We start from the raw sequence: 24,377 nt of genomic DNA, 5'->3' as shown, positions 1-24,377 counted from the left end.
TTCATGTCAAAACAGCAGTAAATAAGAACAATAAAACGAAAATAAAACTTCCCTGTGCATTAGAAACATTTTGTTTTTCTCATTCTAATTTTCGTGTTTATAATTCTTTTCCTATGAAATTTACCACAAATATACATTTCCCGATTATACATACAGTATCAGTATTAAAAGTACCCTGCAAAATCATTATCAAATTATATTCTTACAAAAAGACAGTTATAGTTATGCGACAATCATTTTGGAGATGAGTGTACATAAGAATTTGGGACATGCTATATATGCGAAATGAAATTAAATATTTGATTTTAATGCCTCATAATTATGCCTTTTCAGGCAACGGGAGACGATGATTAAAGCAAGTGAATGATACCGGGAGAATTGGTGGAATGATAAAGTGGGAGGAAATCTGTGTAGTCTGATGAAACCCATGGACACGATGTTATCCGCCATAAACTTACATGGCCGAGGATCGAACCAGGATAGAAGTAAGTGGTCTATCACTGACCCACCGTTCCCCTTACTGTGGTTTTAATTGAAACTACAGACCTAATATAGCCTAGTAACGTAGGTGTTATATATTTCTTATGCCCTAGCAACCCTATTCCAGGCCCGTATCCACGGGGGGGCAAGAGGGGGCCGGGCCCCCCTAAACTTTGGCTGGCCCCCATAAAATTTCACGGTAAGCTTGCAAATGAACTATATTATGGTGATGAAGTATAATATGATTGGGTCGGGCCCCCCTAACTTTTACCGGGCCCCCCTAAATCTTTGGGCTGGCTACGGGCCTGCCCTATTCCACTACAGAGAAAATACGTGGGTGCTGAAAGATAGAAAACAGTAAGAAACAAAGAAAACAATGTCGGTATCTGCTATTATTTGCTTGGTTTATATTTCCGTTCATATAAGTGGCACAACTTAGTTGTTGTGTATGAAAGTGCTATAAAGGTTTAATATTCTCTCATCTGGAATTGAACCCTTGACCTTGTGCACAAAAGGACACTTTAAATTTTAACTTCAATCGAATGTCTCTAACGGTCTCTAGTTGAACTTTTTAGTTTGATCATTATTTAATAATTTCAACAGTTAATTTATTTGAACACTTAAAAATATTTTGCCGAGAAAGTGAAAGAAAGAAAGAAAGAGGCTGACCTCATTTTCCATGCCAACTCCCAAAAGCGAAGCTAATGTTTCGCCGGTAAATTCAACAGCTCGTTGCAACGAAGCTTTTGCGTCTATGTTATTTAGAGCTGATATATCGAATGGCGCGACATCTGTTGAGAGCGGCGTGAACCTCCCGTCCTCTTGTTGACGTAGGTGGATCCATCTCTTGACGGACATAAGAAGTTCCGGGTCAACGCTGAAATATGCTTGTACTTTGGAGAGAAGCTCTAATATGTTCACAGTGCTCCTATAAGGAAGATAAAACTTATGTTAGTTCATATACGAAAAAGATAAGTCGTACTTTATCATTCAAAGACATACAAATTAGTGTTACTCTAGAAATATGTAATATTTTTAAACAATGCAAATGGATAACAAAATCTTATTTTTGAACATAACTTTCCGGTTTTATGGTCTTCTACAAGAGAACTATTGTTAATAACTACGTAAATTATCTACATTTTTCCTTTGAAAGAACACACTCACTTAAGGTATATAAAATAACAGGTAGCTCCAGTTCGCGTTTAGCACTCTGATTGGCTCCCTGTCCGTGACGTCATATGGAGGGATTTTTACCCATCTTGAAACAGTATACCAACTAGCGTAATTGCATATGCAGTATTTTACTTGTTCTCTTGAACGATACCTCGCAATTCCCAAGTATATTATAAAATAGTGGATCTGTCCATATGTACGTATCTTCATCCTATTAGGTAGTCTAACTGAATGACTGCCATGTATGTTGGCTCAAAGCATTGCGATCTTCAGATGTAGATACGCAGTGTGTCTGTCGTTTATTTCTATTTAAGTTGTTCCTTCACATTTATATTATACAATGGTTACACGTTGAACATATGGGTGTACAGATAGAAGAGAAGAAATTACCCGGAATAACCTTTTACAGGTAAGAAAATCACCAATCATAGGATACATATGCCTTGATGATTTTGTGGTATGGACAGATCCTCTATTTTATAACATCCTTGGCGATACTTCCATATTAGTGCATGGAGTTAGTGTCAGAAACCACCAAAATATTTCACTTCCGGCTACCAGTCTGCAATTTTAAACAGTTCTTATATGTATACCAAAGGAAAAGAATCCGCCGGGAGACACTTTATCTGACGTCCGGAACTCATGTGATGATGTCATCAAAATGGCGGACAGCTCGATTCAAAAAATAAGCCATATCTCCGTTATTTATGGACCGATTTTCTTCAACTCGGCTCGTTTTAAAGGAAATTAAATTTGCAATAAAGCACCTTATCAAAATATTTCCTCTAAAATTAACCGTTTCGGAGTTATTTAAGAATTTAATAAATTAATGAGTATTTATTGTAGAAAAATACAAAATAGCTCCGAAATCCTTAGTTTTAGACGAAACACTTAGGTAACGTGTTATATTGCTAATTTCATTACATTTAAAATGAGCTATTAATGAAGAAAATCGGTCCATAAATAACTGAGATATCACATATAACGTGTTAATTACATTATTAAAATGGCGGTCACAACTTCTAACTGATAGTGACAAATTCAGCCAAAATACTTTGCTTCCATATACCAGTTCCAAATTTTGCACAGTGTTTATATACATAATAAATAATTTGAAAATACCTGGAAGACATTTGATTTAACACGCTGAACTCCTATGTTGACGTCATCAAAATGGTCGCCATGATTAAAAACATAGGTTTGCTTAAATACAACTATCTCCGTTACCAATCATTTTATTGAGTCTTCCAATTGTTCCATTTGAAAGAACATGAAATATGCTACATAAATGTTATTCGTTTTAGTTTATAGGTAAATGGTTTATGAACTATATATGGCGATGACAACTTGGAAGTGGATGAAAAGAAGATCCGTACATTTTCTTCTAGTAGATGGCAGAAGTTTCTGCTTGAAGAAAACGCAAAAAAAAAAAAATTATTTTGTTTTTGCTAGTGGTGACTTCTGTTACTTACCAAATTTTTAGAAGAGAAACAAATATTCTATCACACAATGTACTGGAAGACCACCATGGTGCTAGAATGTCTCATTTTAGATTAGGTCCGCAGCATTCGAGAGGGCAATTTGATAGACTCGATCATGCTAACTATGCACAATGGCCGCCAGTGTTTTTGTACAACTTAAAGCAACTGCAGAGATGCATCCAACAATGTTCCGTGAGTTTCAAAACGGAAATATATCTGGCTGCAAAACGAAAAGAAAATTTTCCAGGATGGCACATGACCAGTTAGATTAGCAGAAGAACAAATTAATTAAAAATTCTTCAATTAACCTATCCCGTCTAAGTCAAGGGGAGGGATTATTGCAATGGATGGTTGAAGGACCCGTAGTTGCCGCATGATTGGAGAGTTCGAAATGGATCGGAACCTGAAATCTAACATCACATCCGAGGAGCATCATGAAAATATTCCAAGTTTTCATAAGAAATTCGAAAACCATGTTTCTGCTCTTGTTGAAGTGTTTGAATCACACGGCAACCCATTCGAAGATGACGAGTTAACTACAGTCAACAGCAGTAGAATCATTCTCTGAGAAGAAAATGCGATGAGCGTCATGTCGGCAAATGCTACAGGGAAAAGCCAATTTGATACATTTGACGAAGATCGGTTTATCCTTAGATAAGTTTCCATCCATGATGTCATCAAAAGAAACAACATTCCCTAGATGAGTGCTAAGAAAGTTACAGTTAAGTCCAAAGACAAGCAAAAAATAGTAGACCTGAGAAAAGACAATACTCTTTTTGCCAAGTTGTACCTTGCTAGTCAATCAAGGGAAATTGACGTCAAAAAGTTCTTTACTCATGAAAATAGCTCATGTCCACCTTCCATATCCGACCGCAGTAAGCTCGGAAAACCAATAAAAAAAATCCGACGTGGTGTCCTGTATCGTCGAGTCAAGTGGAATTCGGGTGACCACTGCTCATGAGCCAGAAGTTTCTTCGCTCATAATCGATGCAGCAGCCTTGATCCATATGATTATCCCTAAATCTAGCCGGATATTTCAAGAGTACTGCGACCAGATTGTTAAACCATACATTCTAATGAGAATAAGATCTGTGGAAAGAGTTGACCTAGTTTTTGACCGCTACCTAGAAGGAAGCCTAGAAAATGACGTAAGGCAGTCGAGAGGGTCTGGGCTTAGAATAAATGTAAAATCTAATGTTGTCATCCCCAAATCTTACAGTAAGTTCCTTGCTGACAGTAAAAACAAAGAAGAACTCTTTGAATTTTTAGCTGAAAACCTGGTCAAAATGGATCTTCCCGCCGGGAAAAAGTCATTTACACCTACAGAGACACGGTAATTGGATCGCAAATGAGAGCGACATTTGAAGCCATATCTTCCGAATTCCATGAAGAAGCCGATGCCCGTCTCCTACTACATGTATGGCATGCCATGGAATACTCGGGTTGTTCTTAGGTCATGGTGAAAACTGTTGATAGTGACGTGGTAGTAATTGCTATATATGCTTTTTCTAGACTCAATACACTGAAAGAATTTTGGATTGAAAACGGCAGTGGAAAGCACTTCCAATACCTTCCGATCTATGAGTTGCACAACAAAGTTCCAGATCTTTTGCCTTTCTTCCATCCATTTACGATGGCTGACACTGTGTCAAGTTTTGCAAGTATTGGCAAAACCACTGCATGGAAAACGTGGATGGCTTTCCGAGATGTAGACAAATCTTTTCCGGCATATTCTCAAGTTCTGGACAACATCTTTGAAGATGACGACACGTTTTTACTCATTCAACGCTTTGTAGTTCTTATGTACCATTCATCAAGTTTTTCAGAGATCGTCAATGAGGCCAGGCGGATTCTCTTTACCCAGCAAAACAGACCCATTGAAAATATTCCATCAACCAGCAACGCTCTGTTGCAACACTTGAAGAGGGCTATCCTACAATGTTCTTTGTGGACAAACTGTCTTCAACGGAACAGCCAACGTTTGGATCCTTTTGAGTGGGGATGGGAGAAGACTGCAGATGACTACGAGCCCCTCTGGTCGACAAGCCCAAACTTCACCAGTGGTGCCCACCCCCCCTTATGTCCATGACGCACCCCCCCCCAATTGTCTATCCGTAGGTGTTCTTCCATGAAAAAAATCTTCTTTTCGATTAATTTTACCCCCCCCCATCAAACATATTTATATGGATTTTTAACCCCCCCACAATATTTCAATGACGCAGTTTGCGTCATAGCCCCCCCTTGTGGGCACCCCTGACTTCACTATGGAAAAGCTAAAAAAAACTTGATAGCATGCAAGTGCAAACAGATTTGCACGCGCTGTCAATGTGTAAAAATACACGAACTTTGCACTTTACTTTGTAGTTGTGAGGGTCAGTGCAGAAATTAAGTGTAATCTTACAAACTTTTCACTTTGTTTAAAGTTTACATTGTTTTCAATAGTTGTGGCTTCCGCGTTAATAATCCATATGGACTGTACATGTTTTCATTGTGAGAAACTGTTGTAAATATCTGTTACCGTTCCTAAGAAAAGAAAAGTATTTTTTTTTTTCATTTTTGCCAATCAGTAAAAAGAGGGCATTGGATCCACTAAAAGATGTAAATAACTTTTTATTTTCATGTTCACTGTTTTGTGGTATAATTTATAATTAAAGATGAATCATTAATGATGAATGAAAAATTATACAAGCATTCAACATTGCAATGGATGTAATTTGTTTACTTGAGTTAACGCCTCTTATAGTAACAGAAATGTCATAGCAAAATATATTAAGCCAACAGCAACCATTTCAAAACATTGTTTTTTTACCCCCTTCCACGTTGTCAGCGCCATAAACCATTTAAAATCGAATAAAACTTTTGTAGCTTATTTCATGCTCTTTCAAATGGAACAATTGGAAGACTCAATAAAGTGATTGGTAACGAAGTTAAGTGTATTTCAGCAAACCTATGTTTTTAATCCCGGCGGCCATTTTGATGACGTCAACATAGGAGTTCAGCGCGTTAAATCAAGTGTCTCCCAGGTATTTTCAAATTATTTATTATGTATATAAACACTGTGCAAAATTTGGAACTGGTATATGGAAGCAAAGTATTTTGGCTGAATTTGTCACTATCAGTTAGAATTTGTGACCGCCATTTTAATAATGTAATTAACACGCTATATGTGATATCTCAGTTATTTATGGACCGATTTTCTTCATTAATAGCTCATTTTAAAGGTTAACAATATAAAACGTTACCTAAGTGTTTCGTCTAAAACTAAGGGTTTCGGAGCTATTTTGTATTTTTCTTCAATAAATACTCATTAATTTATTAAATTCTTAAATAACTCCGAAACGGTTAATTTTAGAGGAAATATTTTGGTACCATGTTTTATTGCAAATTTAATTTCCTTTAAAATGAGCCAAGATTGAAGAAGATCGGTCCATAAATAACGGAGATATGGCTTTTTTTTAAATCAAGCTGTCCGCCAGTTTGATGACGTCATCACACGAGTTCTGGACATTGGATCGAGTGTCTCCCGGTGGTTTTCTGTTCTTTCGTATACATATAAGAACTGTGTAAAATTGCAGCCTGGTAGCCGGAAGTGAAATATTTTTACGCTAACTCCACGCACTATATGACGTCACTGACCGCAAAGTATCCTCGGAAAATTAGTGCACAAAGCCTGCATCGGTAATCCCCTGGATCACACCTTCTTTAGCTTGATACTTTTACATCTGCCCTTCTTATTTTCAAAAATATAAAAAATGTTCATCTTTTTCATATAGCAAAAGAATTGTTATTTATTTATTAAGTAAATGAACTCATGAAATGGAGTATTCAACAACAGCATAGAACTTTCGAATAGTTCTATTCCTATAGCTGCTATATTGTTTGGTAATGTTCTTTAATCTTGCAAATTGGTAAAATAAATGAAAATAAAATAGCGTCTGCAATTAATATCTCGTTGGTATAACCTTTTGACCAGTGGCGGAACTATTGGGGAACGGAACTGGCGATGCCCTCCGAAAGTTTACTTTTTTCTTTCACTTGAAGCGCTAATTTGTTGCACACACAAATATAAGGGATCTTGCATTTACGAACTTTTGATTTTGCAGACAGTTTGGTTTACGAACCACTTTTGTGAACAATATTTTCTCGTAGGCTTACGATAAAGTGACCAGAATGTTAAACTTGCAGAAACGGGACCCATAATTATGAATCGGGTGGGCTGATTCTCAATATTACATTTCGATACAAAATACACGAACGAAAATGATAAGGTAATCAAGAGTGTATTCAGAAGTTCCAAGCCCTCAAAGTCATTTAAAAAATTCAGGCACGACTTAAAAGTTCCCATTGAGTTTTGGGAAGAAAAATAACTATTGAGTTGAGTTGATTTTGAGTTTTAGGTCCCGTTCAGGTTATATGAGACGTGGACCTACTTATTAATGTAAAATTCAAATGACATGACCTCCCGTCGGGAATCGAACCCGGTACTTAAACGCTAACGGTTCGTACGCAAAGCGCTTAACCACGAAGGAGCTCCATAGTCATTTCTTGTAGTGTAGAAATGGTGTAGAAGTTCCTCCGATAATTTATATTTTGAATAACAATTACCAGGACTTTCTCCAGTTTTACTTAAAAATGGAACATTTAGACATCTAGTTTTAGAATTAGAAAATAAACGGAACAATGGCTGAAAAAAGGGGCCTGTCTCGGATAAAACGAAATGTCTGATCACCTTACCTTACGAACAATATTTCGGGGCACGACTGCACACACACACACACACACACACACCTCTCTCTCTCTCTCTCTCTCTCTCTCTCTATATATATATATATATATATATATATATATATATATATATATATATATATATACAGATGGTGATCAGAAAAATGGAAACACGGAAATGGAAACGAAATTGCAACTTACCAGATTAATATGGTGTCGGGCCACCTTTCGCCTTCAGAACAGCCTTGATGCGACGTGGGATGGATGCATAGAGGTCGTGAATGGTAGCAAGTGGAATTTCACACCATTCCGCGTGCAGGGCATCGGTCAGTTCTGTGAGAGAGGATGGAGGTGGAAATCGTCGCCGGAATCGTGTTTCCAAGACGGACCACAGATGTTCAATTATGTTGAGATCTGGGGATTGGGCGGCCAGGGGAGATGTTCAACTTCATCCCGATGTTCCTCAAACCACGCTGCAACAACGCCAGCTGTGTGAATGGGTCCATTATCATCCTGGAAGATGGCGTCATTGTCCGGGAACACCATCCGGACCATAGGATGCAAGTGGTCTCCTAAAAATGCGACATAATCGTTGGCAGTGATTCGTCCGCTAAGATTGACCACAGGACCCAATCAAAAATCCATGATATGGCATCCCACAGCATCACCGAGCCGCCGCCATGTTTCACAGTTGGGCGGAGACACTGCAAATCATAAGCTTCTTTGGGCGTTCTCCACACATAAACACGGTCCGTGGTTGGAAATAGGGTTGAAGAATGACTCATCCGACCATATCACACGTTTCCAGTCCTCAACGGTCCAAGTTGCATAGTCGCGGCACCATTTGCGGCGTGCAAAAACGTTACGGTCCCTGATGAGCGGTTTGGCCCGTGCAACACGACCCCGTAAGTTCATGTCATGTAATTCGCTGCGGACTGTGATTGTCGAAACAGGGTGGGGGAGGTGCTGATTGAGTTACTCCGACACTTGCTCCACAGTGGCACGATGGTTCTGCCTGACAATGCGCTTTAATACCCGGCGTGACCTGTCACTCATGATTTTCTTCAGCCCACTATTCCGCTTCCCCGATGTGGTTTTCCCGTGTGTTGTGTAGGTCGTCATCACCTTCGACACTGTCCCACGCGACACACCTAACACAGTAGTCACTCCCGTCACACTCCCTCCACATAACCGCGCACCAACAATTTGCCCTCTTTGAAAATCTGAGAGGTCTCCCATTTTACACTACCTCCGTCTGCTGCAGCCACTGGACACTGCTGTTCCCTGCGCCTGACGTAGTATGGAGACCGATCTAACACACCACCACCAGCGGTCTGGCGCTGCGGGCGCCTCGACACCACTACCAACCCATACATCTGACGTGTTGCCAACTACAGGTGTTTCCATTTTTCTGATCACCATCTGTATATATTTATACCAGTACCGGCAATTCCACGCCCTTAGGAGAGCTTTGCCGTAAACATTATCTGTTTTGAAAAATTACTGTTTGTTCGATTTCTCATTTTTTCTTTACTGTTTAGTTTACTGTAACTTTTTGAAAAGGGTAACGTTATTTTCATTCCACAGTGAGGCAAAAGTCTGGATACACACCCATAAAAGTCGAACGGCATGAGGAATCAATCTCGTTTGGTATGGGTTGTCTACAGATGGGGGCGCAACCCTTAGAAGCTATGATGACAGCGACGGGCATCTTGAAATCCGCCATCTTGGATTTTGGTTACATTTTTCAAGCGGGAAGGGGGTCATGTCGCATATCACTTTACACTGCCTTTTTCTGAGGAATACATTTGTGCAATTCGTTTTGCGATATTTTTATTTGTGTAGGAGTTATGGCCTATTAAAGCTTAAAACTGCAAGGAGGTGATGAATTTTCTTTATCGTTTCAGGTGATCCACAATGGTACTTACACAGGAAGAACGCATTGAAATTGTGTTAATGAGTGGTGGACGATGCACCAGAGTGATTGCTACTGACTTCAATGCCCGGCATCCTGAGAGAAATGACATTTCACATATGACAGTTTCCAAGTTATTAGACAAATTTCGTGCAGCATGTTCTGTGGTGGACAAGCCACACAGTGGATGTCCAAGAACAGCATACAGGCCCATGCTCCAGAGCAAAACTGAATAATAAGGATGATAACAAGAATCTCCTTGTTTTAGGCCATTCTTCGCGTGAAAGCTCATGGACAAACATTTTCCTACCCGGACTTTACTTTGGGATTCATTTAAACATATCTTAATTAATGTTACTAACTTTCTTTGATATACAAATTCGTTAAGAATATTGTACAATGTTTCCCTCCTAACCAACTCGTAGGTCTTTGACAAATTAATAAATAATTGTATTTCCATTTCTTTTTGAGTATTTGACGAATGGTAAATATCTGGTTGATAGTTGATCAATTTCACCTAAAGCCGCTCTGATAATCTCTAATAATTTCATCTGCGTACGGGATCAATCGTACTAACAGAATATTTCAGAAAACTTTATAGGATATTGACAGAAGAGAGAGATGCCGCGACATTTATTACAATCAAATTTGACCCTTTCTTGTGAATTGGAGAAAAGATTCATTCTTTCCACTCTTTATGTAATTGCTCTTGTTCCAAACGAGTAGAATTAATTTATATATCTTCTTGAACAATTTTCGCCCTTCAGTTAAAAATTAACTCGGCAGAAATATTGTCTACACCTGGAGATTTGTGTATCTTTAATTTCTTTATAGCAATTTCTATTTCTGTTCGGTTAGTCTTAGGAATATATGGTTCTGTTATAAATGTACTTAATTTCTTTACACTACGTGTTTTACCAATTGTCAAACAAATCTTCCCATTTATTCAAAATACTATTCGTATCCGTCAGAATTATCCCGTCCCCTATATTTAATAAATACCCGTAAGCGCTAAGTTGATATCATTCTTAAATTCGTTTATCCCTTTATCAAGGGCGCCGATTTCTCTGTAAATTTTGGGGAGACCATTCAGATACAGAAGATATATATATATATATGAGAATTTTAAGAATTGCATTCAAATTATGCCAAATATTGTATATTCATAAATACGATAGGGGCACACATTAGCTTTGGGGGGGGCTGCCTCCCCGATCCCCAGGATCGGCGCCCTTGCCCTTTATACATGTCTCGAATACTTTTGTTTTTATTATATTTAAGATCAATAATTTTAGGTTTTGAAACATAAACTTCGTTTTAAAAGTTTCCCGCTTGATGTCGGAGAAATATTTTGCAGTTCTACTGTTCGGAATAATAAGAGATTGGCCTCAGGAAAGTAATGCGACTACAGATATTTTCTTATATTGAGTTCCCTGTCTGACAGTGTTCACTGTTTGTGTTATAAAGGACTACTTTGAAAACCAACACTCTTATTTTAGCTATTTCTCACAAAACACTTACGATGAAAGGGAAACTATCTGCATTAAGGTGTACTGTGACATCTGCACATATGAATTTTAAATAGTTGAAAACGGTTTTTGACCTTTATGTATCTCTAAAAATATTGATTAAAATTAACAAAAGAGAGTCAAAAATTGGAACACTTCGATCACCTATAGTGTTACATCTTCAAGTTTGAATTTTAACTAACTCAGAATTTTGCAACATTTGTGTACTACTAAGAAAAAAAAGTACATTTTAAATTAACAAAGGTGGGAAAATCAAGATTTGGGCCACTTTAATCATCTGTAGTGCGACATCTTCAAATACGAATGTTAAGTAATTCAGAATTATGTACTATTATTGTACGTTTTTTACCATTCAAATAAACAAAGGACAATTTTAAAATTCCAGGATCCATATAGGTGTGGTGTGACATTTTCAAATTTGAATATTAACTAGTTGGGGGGCCATAAGGTATTGAAAGGGGCCCGTTATAGGTCAAGCTTTCTTTCTCGGCGACTAAATAGAAACAAGGGCCCTCTACGAGCTGGTCTGCGAAACGAGGGCTCTATTATAAGCGGGACTGGATAGCAGAGGCCTCATTACAAGTGGGCCTGAGAAATAGAACCCTATTACTTGCTTCATAAAAGCCTAGTACGTAACAATACAAAACACCATTGTTGTATGTGCGTTTTATTTTATTAGCTTTCTCTTGTTATTTCAAAATTACATTACAGTTTTTTCTTTAAATTTTTTGGTCCCCCCAAGCGAGTGGGGCCCTAAGGTATAACTTGTTTAGCTTATATGTAAATCAGGCACTGATCGTAGAGCATAATTGGTAAGAGATATCGAGGAGCAGTTTTTTTTTCAATCTATTCAGCTTCCCAAGAGTAGGTTGTGTTTCCTCCCTTAACCATTAATTAAGTCCAAGTGAGGTTCAAATCAGTGGCGGATCCAGGGGAGGCGATTGAGGAGATTGCCCGCCCAGAAGAGGAAACTCTTTTATTTTATATATATAAATAAAACCCTCCCAGAGTTTGAAACTGTTAAAAGTACTTCTAAGTAGCAGTATGACAACCCATCGCCCCCCCCCCAAGAAGTCGGTCCTGGATCCGCCCCTGGTTCAAATTAATCATTTCCGGTTTCAGCCTTTATCGCCATAAAACTGAAACAATAAGACATAGCTAGTAATAGGTTTTTTATTTATGTATAGATTCAATGACCGCGGAAGAGGTTCCATCATTGTTCTTATTAATCTATCGCAACCAGAAATTATTGTTGTACTGCTTCAAGTTTGAGTACTGAATTCATATAGTTTGGAACTGTAATGTAGTTCCACACTGTGTTTTGTTGATTGTTCATATGTTTGGCTTAAATGGATGATCACATTTACCAATGAACTCAATTCCAAACATGTAATCCTCTTCCTCCTGGCCAAAATTGGTGGTCATCCATATTGTGTCTCTTGGACGGACACAACGACATATAGAAAAAGTATTTAATGATTTTTTTTGGTAAATCAAATTCTATTTAAAAAGTTGCTTGCTCCATTGCTGAACTACCGTGCTTCCTGTTTACTGAATGAGTAGGAACGTTTGTAAAGTGACGAGTAATATACGCAATATTCTGTTCCAAGGAATACAATTTATTACTATATGTCAAGTTTTTTCATTATAAATTATATGCACATGATTAGGGAAGTATAGAACTTCGAACTTAGGACTATATGCACATGATTATTTGTGTAGAACTTCCAACTTAGGACTATATACATGATTAGGGAAATACATAACTTTCAACTTAGGATTATATGCACATGATTATTTGTGTACAACTTCCAACTTAGGACTATATACATGATTAGGGAAATATATAACTTCCAACTTAGGATTATATGCACATGATTATTTGTGTAGAACTTCCAACTTAGGACTATATACATGATTAGGGAAATATATAACTTCCAACTTAGGATTATATGCACATGATTATTTGTGTAGAACTTCCAACTTAGGACTATATACATGATTAGGGAAATACATAACTTTCAACTTAGGATTATATGCACATGATTATTTGTGTACAACTTCCAACTTAGGACTATATACATTATTAGGGAAATATATAACTTCCAACTTAGGATTATATGCACATGATTATTTGTGTAGAACTTCCAACTTAGGACTATATACATGATTAGGGAAATATATAACTTCCAACTTAGGACTATATGCACATGATTATTTGTGTAGAACTTCCAACTTAGGACTATATCGCAATGTTTTTATAGGTAGAGTCAAATGATGGTCCGGGTGTCTTTTTCCCTTCGCCAAGTTTTATGACAAAAGTATAATAAGTACAAGTGTTTCTAGTTTAATGTTTCTTCCTCAATGACCAAGTGAAGGAATATTAAATGTTTTGCCGGGCGCCCCTTCCACTCATGGCAGTTTCCAGAACACTTAGGTTAGGTTGTAGGTTAGATTAGAATTATAAGTTTAAGATGGGATCTCTAGTCCAGTGCGACATAGGGTAAGGAAAAGGTGCTCCTAGTCCACAGCGACATAGGAAGGTAATGGTTAAGCGATTAGTTGGTCGACTGATGCTGGGTTCCTCGGTGGTCCGGTTTTTATCTGTCCTCTTCAGGTCCTTCCGTGAGGTCCGTCTTCTTTCGGCGTTCCTCGGTGCCTTTCCTGTCGGCTCCTTGTCTGCTAGGCTGTTGACAATCAATAGCACGTGTTGTGTTGACATGTGCTCTTGTCGTGATGTGGAGATCCTTACAATATACATGATTAGGGCAGTATAGAACTTCCAACTTAGGATTATATGTACATGATTAGGGGAATATAGAACTTCCAACTTAGGACTACATGCACTGATTAGGGGAATATAGAACTTCCGTCTTAGAACTATATGCACATGATTTGGGGAATATAGAACTTTCAACTTGATAACTATATACACACATGGTTAAGAGAGTATAGAACTTTCAATTTAGGACTATATACACACATGATTAGGGGAATATAGAACTTCCAATTTAGGACTATATACACATGAACAGGGAAGTAGAAGTTCTAACTTGCAACAGTATGCACATGATTAGGGGAGTATAGAACTTCCAACTTAGAACAATATGCACGTGATTAGGGAAGTATAGAACTTTTAACTTAGAACTTTCATGCACATGATTAGGGGAGTAAAACTTCCAACTTAGAACAATATGCGCATGATTATTTGTTTAGAACTTCCAACCTAGGACTATATGCACATGATTAGTGAAGTATAGAACTTCCGACTTAGGACTATACGCAATTCACTACCTTCAGCTCTAAGCTACTACAAACTTCACTGAAAATAATATCAATAATCAGACATATCAAACGTTGAAAGAATGTTATCACAGACAACACTATAATGCATGGCATTTATGACTCACATGTGAAAACTGTTTCTAATCGCATTTTTTGTCCTGAATCCAAATCTGTATTTCTTTTTTTCCTAGCACGTCAGTTTTTTTTTTTTTTTTTTTTTTTTTACAATTTCAGAAAACGTGTTGACTCACATATGAGAAAAATAATGTCTGTGCATCTACAAAACGTACATTTGACAACCGCGCCAGGTGTGGCAACTGGCAACACCGAGACGTCAGGTGATAAAACATGTAGCAAACAGTTGAAAGTCGAGTGTTGAAGTGTTGTTTTGTCTCTCCTGCAGCTGTTTACGATTTTCCTATTCCAGTTGTTAGAAACAGCATGTTTTTTGGTATTATGGTGACTCGATATTGCGTGAATCATCCAGATACATTTTGTTATATTTGTGGCAAGTTTGTTGTTGAAAACCAGCGACAGAAAATAAGTAAGTTTGTGAAGGTAGCGTATCTGGCGTGCTTTGGTATGGATATTGGTGATCAAGACAAGATTTTCACGCCTCACATTGCGTGTCGAACTTGTGTTGAGGGATTGCGATTGTGGATGAAAGGTGTAAAGAAATCTATGCCGTTTGCCACACCTATGGCTTGGAGACATCAGAGAAACCATAGCACTGACTGCTATTTTTGTCTTGTGAAAGTTAAAGGTCACAGTAGGAAAACGAGGAAGAACATTGTGTATCCCAATCTTCCGTCAGTAAGTAGGCCCGTTCCCCACGACGAACATTTGCCCATCCCTGTCCCACCTGCCAAATGTGACAGTAGCTCCGACATGGAAGATGAAGGTGAAACACCATTCGATATTTATGTACCGGTAGGGACAACAGAAGCTAGTCATCAGTTCACACAGAGTGAACTGAATAACCTAGTCAGAAACCTCAATTTATCGAAAGGAAAAACACAAATTATTGACTCCACTGTTAAATCAAAGGACCTGCTTGCGCCCGGAGCATATTTTGCATGGTATAGGCATCACAAACAGGTTTGCTGCCCTTCTTTTCAGAGTCAGACTACAGGGTATACTGCTCAAATGTAAATGGGTTAATGCATTACCTTGGAATTCAATACAATGCCACTGACTGGAGACTGTTTATAGATTCAAATAAAACAAGTCTGAAAGGAGTACTTCTTCACAAAGGAAATACCAATTCCTGTAGCACATTCAGTAGTAATGAAGGAAAATTACGAGAGTATGCAGTGTTTGTTAAAGGCAAGGTCATTGGTATATTGTTTGGACTACAGGCTGGTTACACAAAAATGCCTTGCTTTCTAGGTGAATGGGACAGCAGGGCGAAATCCCTTCACTGGGAGCAACAGGTGTGGCCAAACAGAACTGTATTTGTCCCTGGCGAGAAAAATGTTATCCATGTACCATTAGTGGAACCTTCTAGTGTCTTACTTCCGCCACTGCATATAAAGTTGGGCGTTATGAAGGCTTTGGACAAAAATAGGGCATGCTTCAAATACATTTGTGATAAGTTCCAAAAGTGATACAAGACAAACTGAAGGAAGGTATATTTGTAGTGCCACAGATAATACAGTTAATGATGGATCCAGGGTTTGAGAGTACGATGGGTGAAGCTGAACGGCTTGCGTGGACAAGTTTTAAAATGTGGTCAATAACTTTTAGGGTAATAACAAGGCTGAGAACTACGAAGAGCTTGTCAGTGATATGTTATTGCACTTCCGACGATTAGGATGTAATATGAGTGTGAAGCTACATTTCCTGCATAGCCTAGCCACTTGAGTTACTTAGCAAGTAACCTTGGACAGTTCAGTGAGGAACACGGAGAGAGATTCCATCAGACAATTAAACTTATGGAGAAAAGATCTCAAGGAAGATGGAATACTAACATGCTCGCTGATTTTTGATGGCTTCTGAAAAGGGAATAATGTGTGCATTCCGATTTTTCTTTAATTTACGCATTTGTGTTACATGTATATTTGTTCCTATAATAATACACAAGTATTACTACTGCTGCTATAGTTACTACAAATAACACCAATGCCGATTATAACATTGCAGAAATATGTTTGGCTATTTATCATAACCTACATAAATATCCATAAGTAAAATCGAAGTATTTATACCTAGGGTTTCCATTCTTGCTTACGTAATAAATATGTGTATATTTTAACACTAATATGTGAAAATTAGTTGTAGATTAAAAAGTAGACTTGCTATAGAAAACGTAATCATATTTTTGAAAACTATATAAATGTATAATTTTGAAACACACTTAGAAAATAACATTGTATTCATCTCGAGTTTCAATTTTTTAAATTTGTTTCAAAAATGCACAAATTCCGTAATTTTCACACGTTTCTGTGCTTTTTGTGCAAAAACCTGGTGTATTAGGGTAAAAATAACTTCAACTTCGTGATCAGCATCCCCAAATTATCTAGGAACACAAGAAAAATCGGTCATGAACTACATCATCTTAAATGTCGCACAGTGTAATGTTTAACATGATTGATGATGGTCTTAGAGACTTGACGAACTTATCTTGGTGCAAGAAAGTAACTTAAGTTATTTAGTCTATCGCAATAATATACCTAAATGTATTAGAAACAATAATAAATTAATACCATCATACAAAAGTGTTTTTCTGGAGTTTTAAGTACACCACGGCTATGGAAATTTCATTAGTAAGTTGGAAACAAAGCAGACACATCTATAAAGTGCCATCTATACTACGTAGTGGGCCTATACAGCACTGTAAAAATATAATAATAAGTATTTGATATTTTTAATAATAAATATTTGAAATTAATGTTGCATCGTTTTCAACTGAAGTATTTGGTGGGGATCTATAACACATTGGTGCGAGTGTTTATTCCATTTGAACAGCCACAAAATTTAATCCTTGATTGTTACCTATAGAAGCAGAAAGTCACATATATAAGTACTACAAACTTATATCTTGTCAAGTGGTAGGAGATTGTTTACCTTCTTCAAAGGAAACCCATAGAGCTATCAAGAAGTCGCATGCTATTGCAGTGACAGGTGGTAATTCCCTAATAGATACAAGGAACTTGTAGTACAATATCAATCACAGTAGTATGGTTTACTCACTGTAAGAAGGAACTGTCATTGACAAGGATGTTATAAATAGGGGATCTGACCATATCTATTTTCATCCTATTAAACCGATGAAGCAAAAAAAAAAAAAAAAAAAACGAGCATCGGCACGTCTGATTGGCTACTTTCGTTTCCGCCATGATTGTTGGCTCATAACATTGCGATCCTATTTGGCGCAGTGGGCAGAGTAGGGGTGGCGAAACTGTGACGTATGGCTTCAAGATTTTGTTGTAAGGGCAGATCCTATCTATATATATAAAAGAGAACGCACAAATCCTTTGTTACCTCATCACGCTAATACGGCTGAACCAATTTATTTCATTTTTGGGGGGTTATTAGGATTTGGACCCTAGATGGTTTTTATCATATCACTTTAATTTTTAATTACCAGTGTCTTGAGATAATTGACCATTCAAGTGTCCATAACGTACAAATCCTTTGTTAGTTCATCATAGGTAAAAATAAACGTATTTATATGCAACCCGCATGACCGTGTCACTCGGCGGGTTAACATAAATGACAGGCGATATAATGTTAACATTTACTGCAATCTACTATGGTAAAAATTATCTAAGTAACAAAGTTTATTGCGTTCCGGGGTGACCGCAGCGAAGCGGGGTGAACGCTGCTAGTATTTTATAAGATCCTTGGTCATTGAGGAAGAGAAGGTTCGCAACAAGGGTTTTTTGTCACGCGGGGTAAACACGAAATTCAGAGCTCCTTCAATGTACTCGTATACACACTGAGAAAGATCCGTTATCCGGTACAAATATACAGAACCCTTATATTTATTGCGGAATTCTGTAAGGAGCATACATTATTCATATTGTACATACGTAAGGCTTTTCTACGCTTAGATGTTACATCATGCTGCTGCAGGAAGCAGGATGTCTGACATCTAACAGTCTTCCGTATATTACATATGTATACATACGTTGCATACCGTATATCAGCTATATGCTATATACATCCATCTATATTGAAATTCTGACCGCTTATATAAAGTTCTTTCTTTCACGTGGAAAGAAGTTTATTCGGAACACATATGAGGGAAGTACGCAAGGGCGCACATCCGGAGATAGGGGCAAGGTGGGGCGCTCGCCCCCTTCTAGAGGAAATTGTACTTGGGAATATCGAAAACCCAATAGAATTTTTACATTAGTTACAGCAAAAAATGAAACTATATTTGAAAAGTCGCTTATACTTATCTCCTCTTGGAAACCACAACATGGGCGCTCTTGCCTGCTGCTTAATAAATTATATACTCATATACTAAAAAAATGTAAAACTCTTATGTCGATGGACAATATAGGATGAATTGATATATAATACTGCTATAGGATAAATTGAATAAAATTGGGAGCAATGATATAGTGCTTACATGTTTTGTAGGTATACGCTCGCTGTTTCGTAAATTCAAGATGACTGTACGCTGGACCAGAGATGGTCATCCTCCCTCATTTTGACCTCATGAGGGCCGCCCTCACCCTCATCTCACCCTCATTTTAGTAGTTGAGGGTGAGGGCGTTGGAAGGTGAGGGCGATAAAGTAATTGAGGGTGAGTGTGAGGGAGGGTGATGGGAGAACGTCAATGAAAAGTGAGTGTGATGGAGGGTGAGGGTGAGGGGCGTCAATTGAGGGTGAGGGTGAGGGAGGGTTAGGAAAAATGACCATCTCTGCGCTGGACTATATAAATATTAAGTGGATACTAACATATGATGTATAACGTATAATATCTCCAGAATACTACAAATTAAATCCCTGACTGGAAGCACCAAGATGCCACAGAAGAGGCAGACAGATATCAATACACAAGACAAAATGACAGATATCAATACAGCATTGTTCTCGTGGCATTTTGATCACCCTGTAGAGTCCAAAATTTGTGACAAGATTCTTATTTACCTGTGACTTGGCAACTTTTGGTGATCTCCAAAGGAACCATCAGCTTTTTTGAAGTTGAGCAATTGTTGAATTTGTGTTTTTAAAGAATTTTGTACGTCTTTGAGGTAATTTTCGGATGCTTTGCCTATGTACTCAAGATGTTCCAAAACCAACAGCGGTACGAAACCAGTAATGGAAGCTGAAAGACTGGTTGATTCCACCAATGGACGATAGATTTCTCTCTGCGCTGGAAGATACAATCCTCCTGGAATGATAGTACAAACCAGTAAGTTTGAATTCATATACCTCTAAACAAGGATGTACGCAGGAGTTTATTTTGGGAGTCCAAAGATTTTTCAACGGGTCCCAATTCAATATGAAGATAAACTACATTAAAATTTATAAAATTTCCACTAATAGCAGGGGTAAAAGTGAGGGGAACGCGAGAAGAGGGCGTTCCCCCACTTCCAAAGTATCTGTGTCGTCTCCGCTTTCTAAAAAATTACAAGGGCAAAGATAGGCACGGAAGGCAGCGTGACGTCATTCATCCTCTTACCTTTTCAGATCCAATTTTACCCCTGTAAAAGTAGTCTAAGTTTAAACAAAACTCATGATTTCAGAGGTCCAGACCCCCAGGACCCACCTCTTGCGTACATCCCTGCCTGTTAAAATTAGATTACATACATAATACTCTTCACAAATATATATAAAATCATATATTATTATAGAATGCAACATTGGAATTTGAGTTACATAGGTAAGGTTTAAGGAAAACGAAAACAAAAGTATGTACATTTTACTAATATCAAACTAGAACCATCATTTTAAAGGGATTTAATTTTCTATTTAAAATTGCACAAATGAAGATTTTGCTGCAAAGTTCTAGACAAACGAAAATCTATAGATTCAAACCATTAGCAAGAGCGCCGATTGGGGGGGGGGGGGGCTTCAGATGCAGAAGCCATATATATGAAGAGTTTTAGACAAATTGAACTCAAATCATACCAAATATAGTATATTCATAAATACAATAGGGGCCCACATGAGCTTTGGAGGGCCCGGGCCCACTGGCCCCAGGATCGGCGCCCCTTACCATTAGTATATATAAACGTTTTTTCTACTAGTGGTAGTTCTAGTTTGGTTACTATTTTACAATAGATCTAATTTAGTAAATTTGCCCAATCCTGCACAAACATTATTGCATAAGCCATTTGGAACGTTTATTTTCCAATTTTTGAAAGTGGCTTTTTGTTTGACATATAAGTGTTGCCTAGTCCATTCCAAAGAAGTCTGATTATTCTGTAATTACATTATTTCGTTTCTTTGTTGTTCAAGAGATGTGTCATTGTATTTTGATTTTGAATATTTTGTCAAAGAAATAATGGTTCGCTTACAAAATTTTAAGTTAAACAGATTGTAATTACATTTAATTTTCTCGTTTTTCGATATATATCTATTCTGTGTTTTGGGCTTCGGTTACCATTCACTGGTCTCTAAAGAAAAATGTTCCACCAAACGATTGTTCTTCATCTGTTTATAATTTGTAAAGGTTAAAAGCAAACACGTTTTCATAGCATGTAATATGGCAATTTATTGTGAGCTTGACATTTTACGTTTCTTCTTGTGAGGTATGTTGTTTCACATTTAAGATATTATCTTTTAACATTTGTTTCTTTTTTTGTTTAACTTTAACAGTGTAAATATAGAGTTGAGTTGAGTTGATTTGAGTTTAGCGTCCCTTTCAGCAGCGAGGCTATATGAGACGTGGACCTATTGATTAACGTGGAATCCGAACCACATGAGCTCCCGCCGTGAATCGAACCCGGGTCTCCCACGCCAAAGGCGCGTACAGTGTAAATATAGAATGAATTATTTATATAGTAAATCTATAGTGGCTTTTCCGATGGGTCAAAGATTTTTCACCAGATCATGGGCCACAATCAAGATCTCTTGCACACTCCACTTATCTCGTGGTATTAAATATAATATTTATACATAATTTATAATTATACATATATTTTACATACATTAGATGAATTTATTAAACTTCCAAACTATGCTATGTGTAAGTGTCGGAAGTGTTGTACAACGGATATAACCGTTTGTCAGTCCACAGGTACCGGACCAAAAACTGCAATATATATATCGAGATGTAGTATTTTTGTACTTGATTCAATGTTAAACGAATATGTTCCATCTCATATTTTAACTCGCTATTAAACTGGAAGTGGTGAAAAATATCCATTTCCGGCTTGAATGTTGATCGCCATAGAACAAAAACGCAAACAAATAGAGATAAGGGATTTTTTTTAAAAATCGTTCATCGTGTAAAGGAAAGATATGATTCTCACCCGCATATCTCTCTTTAAATCGGAAGTTAGCTTAGTTTCCTGTTGAGCGATTACAATAGACTACCATACTACGGAGATTCAACATTAAAACTAGAAGGATAGATCTATCATTTTTGTTTTCAACTGAAGGACAACATTGAAGATAAAACCTGTTCTTGGAACGCTGATTGCATAGCAAAATCCGTTTTTCTATTTGATTTAGTTCTTATTTTCTCTATAGGAATCAATATGAAACTAGAAGTTGATTTCCAACTTTCGCTTTTAATTTGAGGATAGGAGCTGAGACAGAATATATTCTACGGACCATGAATTTATTGTTTTAGAGATAATTTATAGGAATTGAATACTCGCTGTAGAAAACAATGTAAGTATCACGAAACAAAAGTTACTGTAACAGTAGAGACAAAAGATAGTAAATTGTGCCGAAGCTTCACAAAATAGAACATACTATTGCTTAGAAATACAACGTAGCGTATAACGAAGTATGAAAGTCTAACTAAAGCATAAACGTATTTAAAAAATAAAATAAGTGAAACAATTGCAAGGTGGCACTTACATTCTTTTCTATAGCGAGTCTTCAATTGTGCTTGCGCTTTCTCATTTGACAACGATTAATATATATGTTTTAAGCCCATCTTTTCACTTGTCTGCACTAATGGCTCTACTTCGATGGTAAATTAACTGCATAACTTTCCACTGGAAATCAAAGCCCCGGTCTCCTTCCCGCGCAACTTCCTCATTACCTTCTAGTATTACATCGAACTGTTTATCTCTGAGTAGCTGTCAAATCTGTGGGCCTGCGAAAATACTCTCCTTAACCTTGGCATCACTTAATCTAGTAAAATTTCCTTTTAAGTACTTAAAGGTCTCCTCTAGTGGTTCATATTCTTAACATTAAATCTTATTTGATTAGTAGTGGGGGAAGCAACATTCGTTTAGGATCTACAAATGGTTCGTGAAGCACGTTTTTCACGCATAGCTTAACCCGCCGTATCATGCGCTGCGGAGTCACACACCGCGGATAGAGAAATTTTAGTTTTCTAAGAACTGTTAAAGGAATTTGTGCTGTAAAATATACGAGGACAATTGTCAAACACGTTGCAAAGAAAATATTGAACAATTTTAATATCGCTTCAAAACAAAATACACATTAAAATTAAGATAAATAAATATATCAGAGTGAGACTCCGTGCGCGTGCCTTCATGTTACAATTGACCACGCGGGCTATGGAGGGTTAAGAGTTTCTCTCGTAAGCCAATCACTTTTGCAGTAATGAGAAGCATAATCTCTACTGCCTTGTTCACAAATAAAACGATACTATCTGGTATTACATGGCCGCATACCGAGTAAAGCCACAAGAAATGAGTCTTCGAAACTCATAATATTTAATGGGTCGCAGTAAGCGTTTGGAGTTTTCATAACATTCCATCATATCAACTGCATGACCACCTGGTAAAGAAGGAAGCACGTTTCCAACATATATTTTCTCACAAAATATTTCACTTACCAATTAGGGAATTTACGTCACCAATACACACGTGTATATACCCCAAATCAAAATTTGTATAGTAATTTTCAAACATTCGTAACGTCACACAGAGCAAAGATAAAATCATTACGATCAGTGTGCGAAGTGGGAAAAAAGCAGAGGCGGTATGTTTTATTACGATTTTGACTAGACATACCGGCTACCTAAATGTTGAAATGCAGTGAGGGTATGTTGAATAAAAAATTGCATTTTTTATTTACATAATGACTGAAAACCATTGGAGAGCTTCTCTGTAGTAACGGGGGAGGGGCATATGGAGAGATTTTCATCCCCCGCCATTAACTTCCTGAAAAAGAAATAAATATATCTTCTTATGTTGTATTATAGAGAATTATACACGAAAATGCTCAAAAACCGAATGAGGATATTAGCAATTTCCCGTAGGAGAACTCCAGATCCCCTACTCGACTGCGTAGTATTCTAAACACCCGGAAGGTCCGTACCCCACAGCTCACAACCCCTAAATCCGCCCATGCTCCTAATACGGCATTTATATTCATTAAGGCAAGAACACACACACACATACATAACAAAGAAACAATTCAATATGGCACATCAAAATATAAACTAGTCTTTGAAGACACATTTTAAAAACACAAGGTAGAAAAATAGAACAAAAATGTCGGTGTTGTAAACTTAGAAATTATTTCTACATAAGAAATAAATCTTTTTACATGCAAAGCTGTTTGTCAATTACTGTGTATATAAATGGATTTATTAAAGGTATTTACCATCTACTTTCCAGTGACGGTATATCTTAATCATTGAAAAACCAGAGACGGTATGCCTTCATCACTGAAAAA

General features: G+C 37.3%; 1 protein-coding gene across 1 annotated transcript in view; it reads right to left on the bottom strand.

Annotated features, from left to right (window-relative positions):
• Nucleotides 1-24,377, bottom strand: part of LOC145678735 (C3 and PZP-like alpha-2-macroglobulin domain-containing protein 8) — a 1,617,316-nt gene that overhangs the window by 225,749 nt on the left and 1,367,190 nt on the right. The window contains exons 19-20 of the mRNA XM_081749186.1: nt 19,695-19,938; nt 1,150-1,408 (exon numbers count right to left, since the gene is read on the bottom strand). Of these exons, the coding sequence (XP_081605312.1) occupies nt 1,150-1,408; nt 19,695-19,938 (503 nt within the window). The remainder of the gene's footprint in view (nt 1-1,149; nt 1,409-19,694; nt 19,939-24,377) is intronic.

Source organism: Thermobia domestica, chromosome 2, assembly GCF_964235325.1.
Source record: "Thermobia domestica chromosome 2, izTheDome1.hap1.1, whole genome shotgun sequence".
NCBI classification, from domain to species: Eukaryota; Metazoa; Arthropoda; class Insecta; order Zygentoma; family Lepismatidae; genus Thermobia; species Thermobia domestica.
Note: the sequence above shows the minus strand (reverse complement) of the source record. Positions and strands in the feature narration are given on the sequence as shown.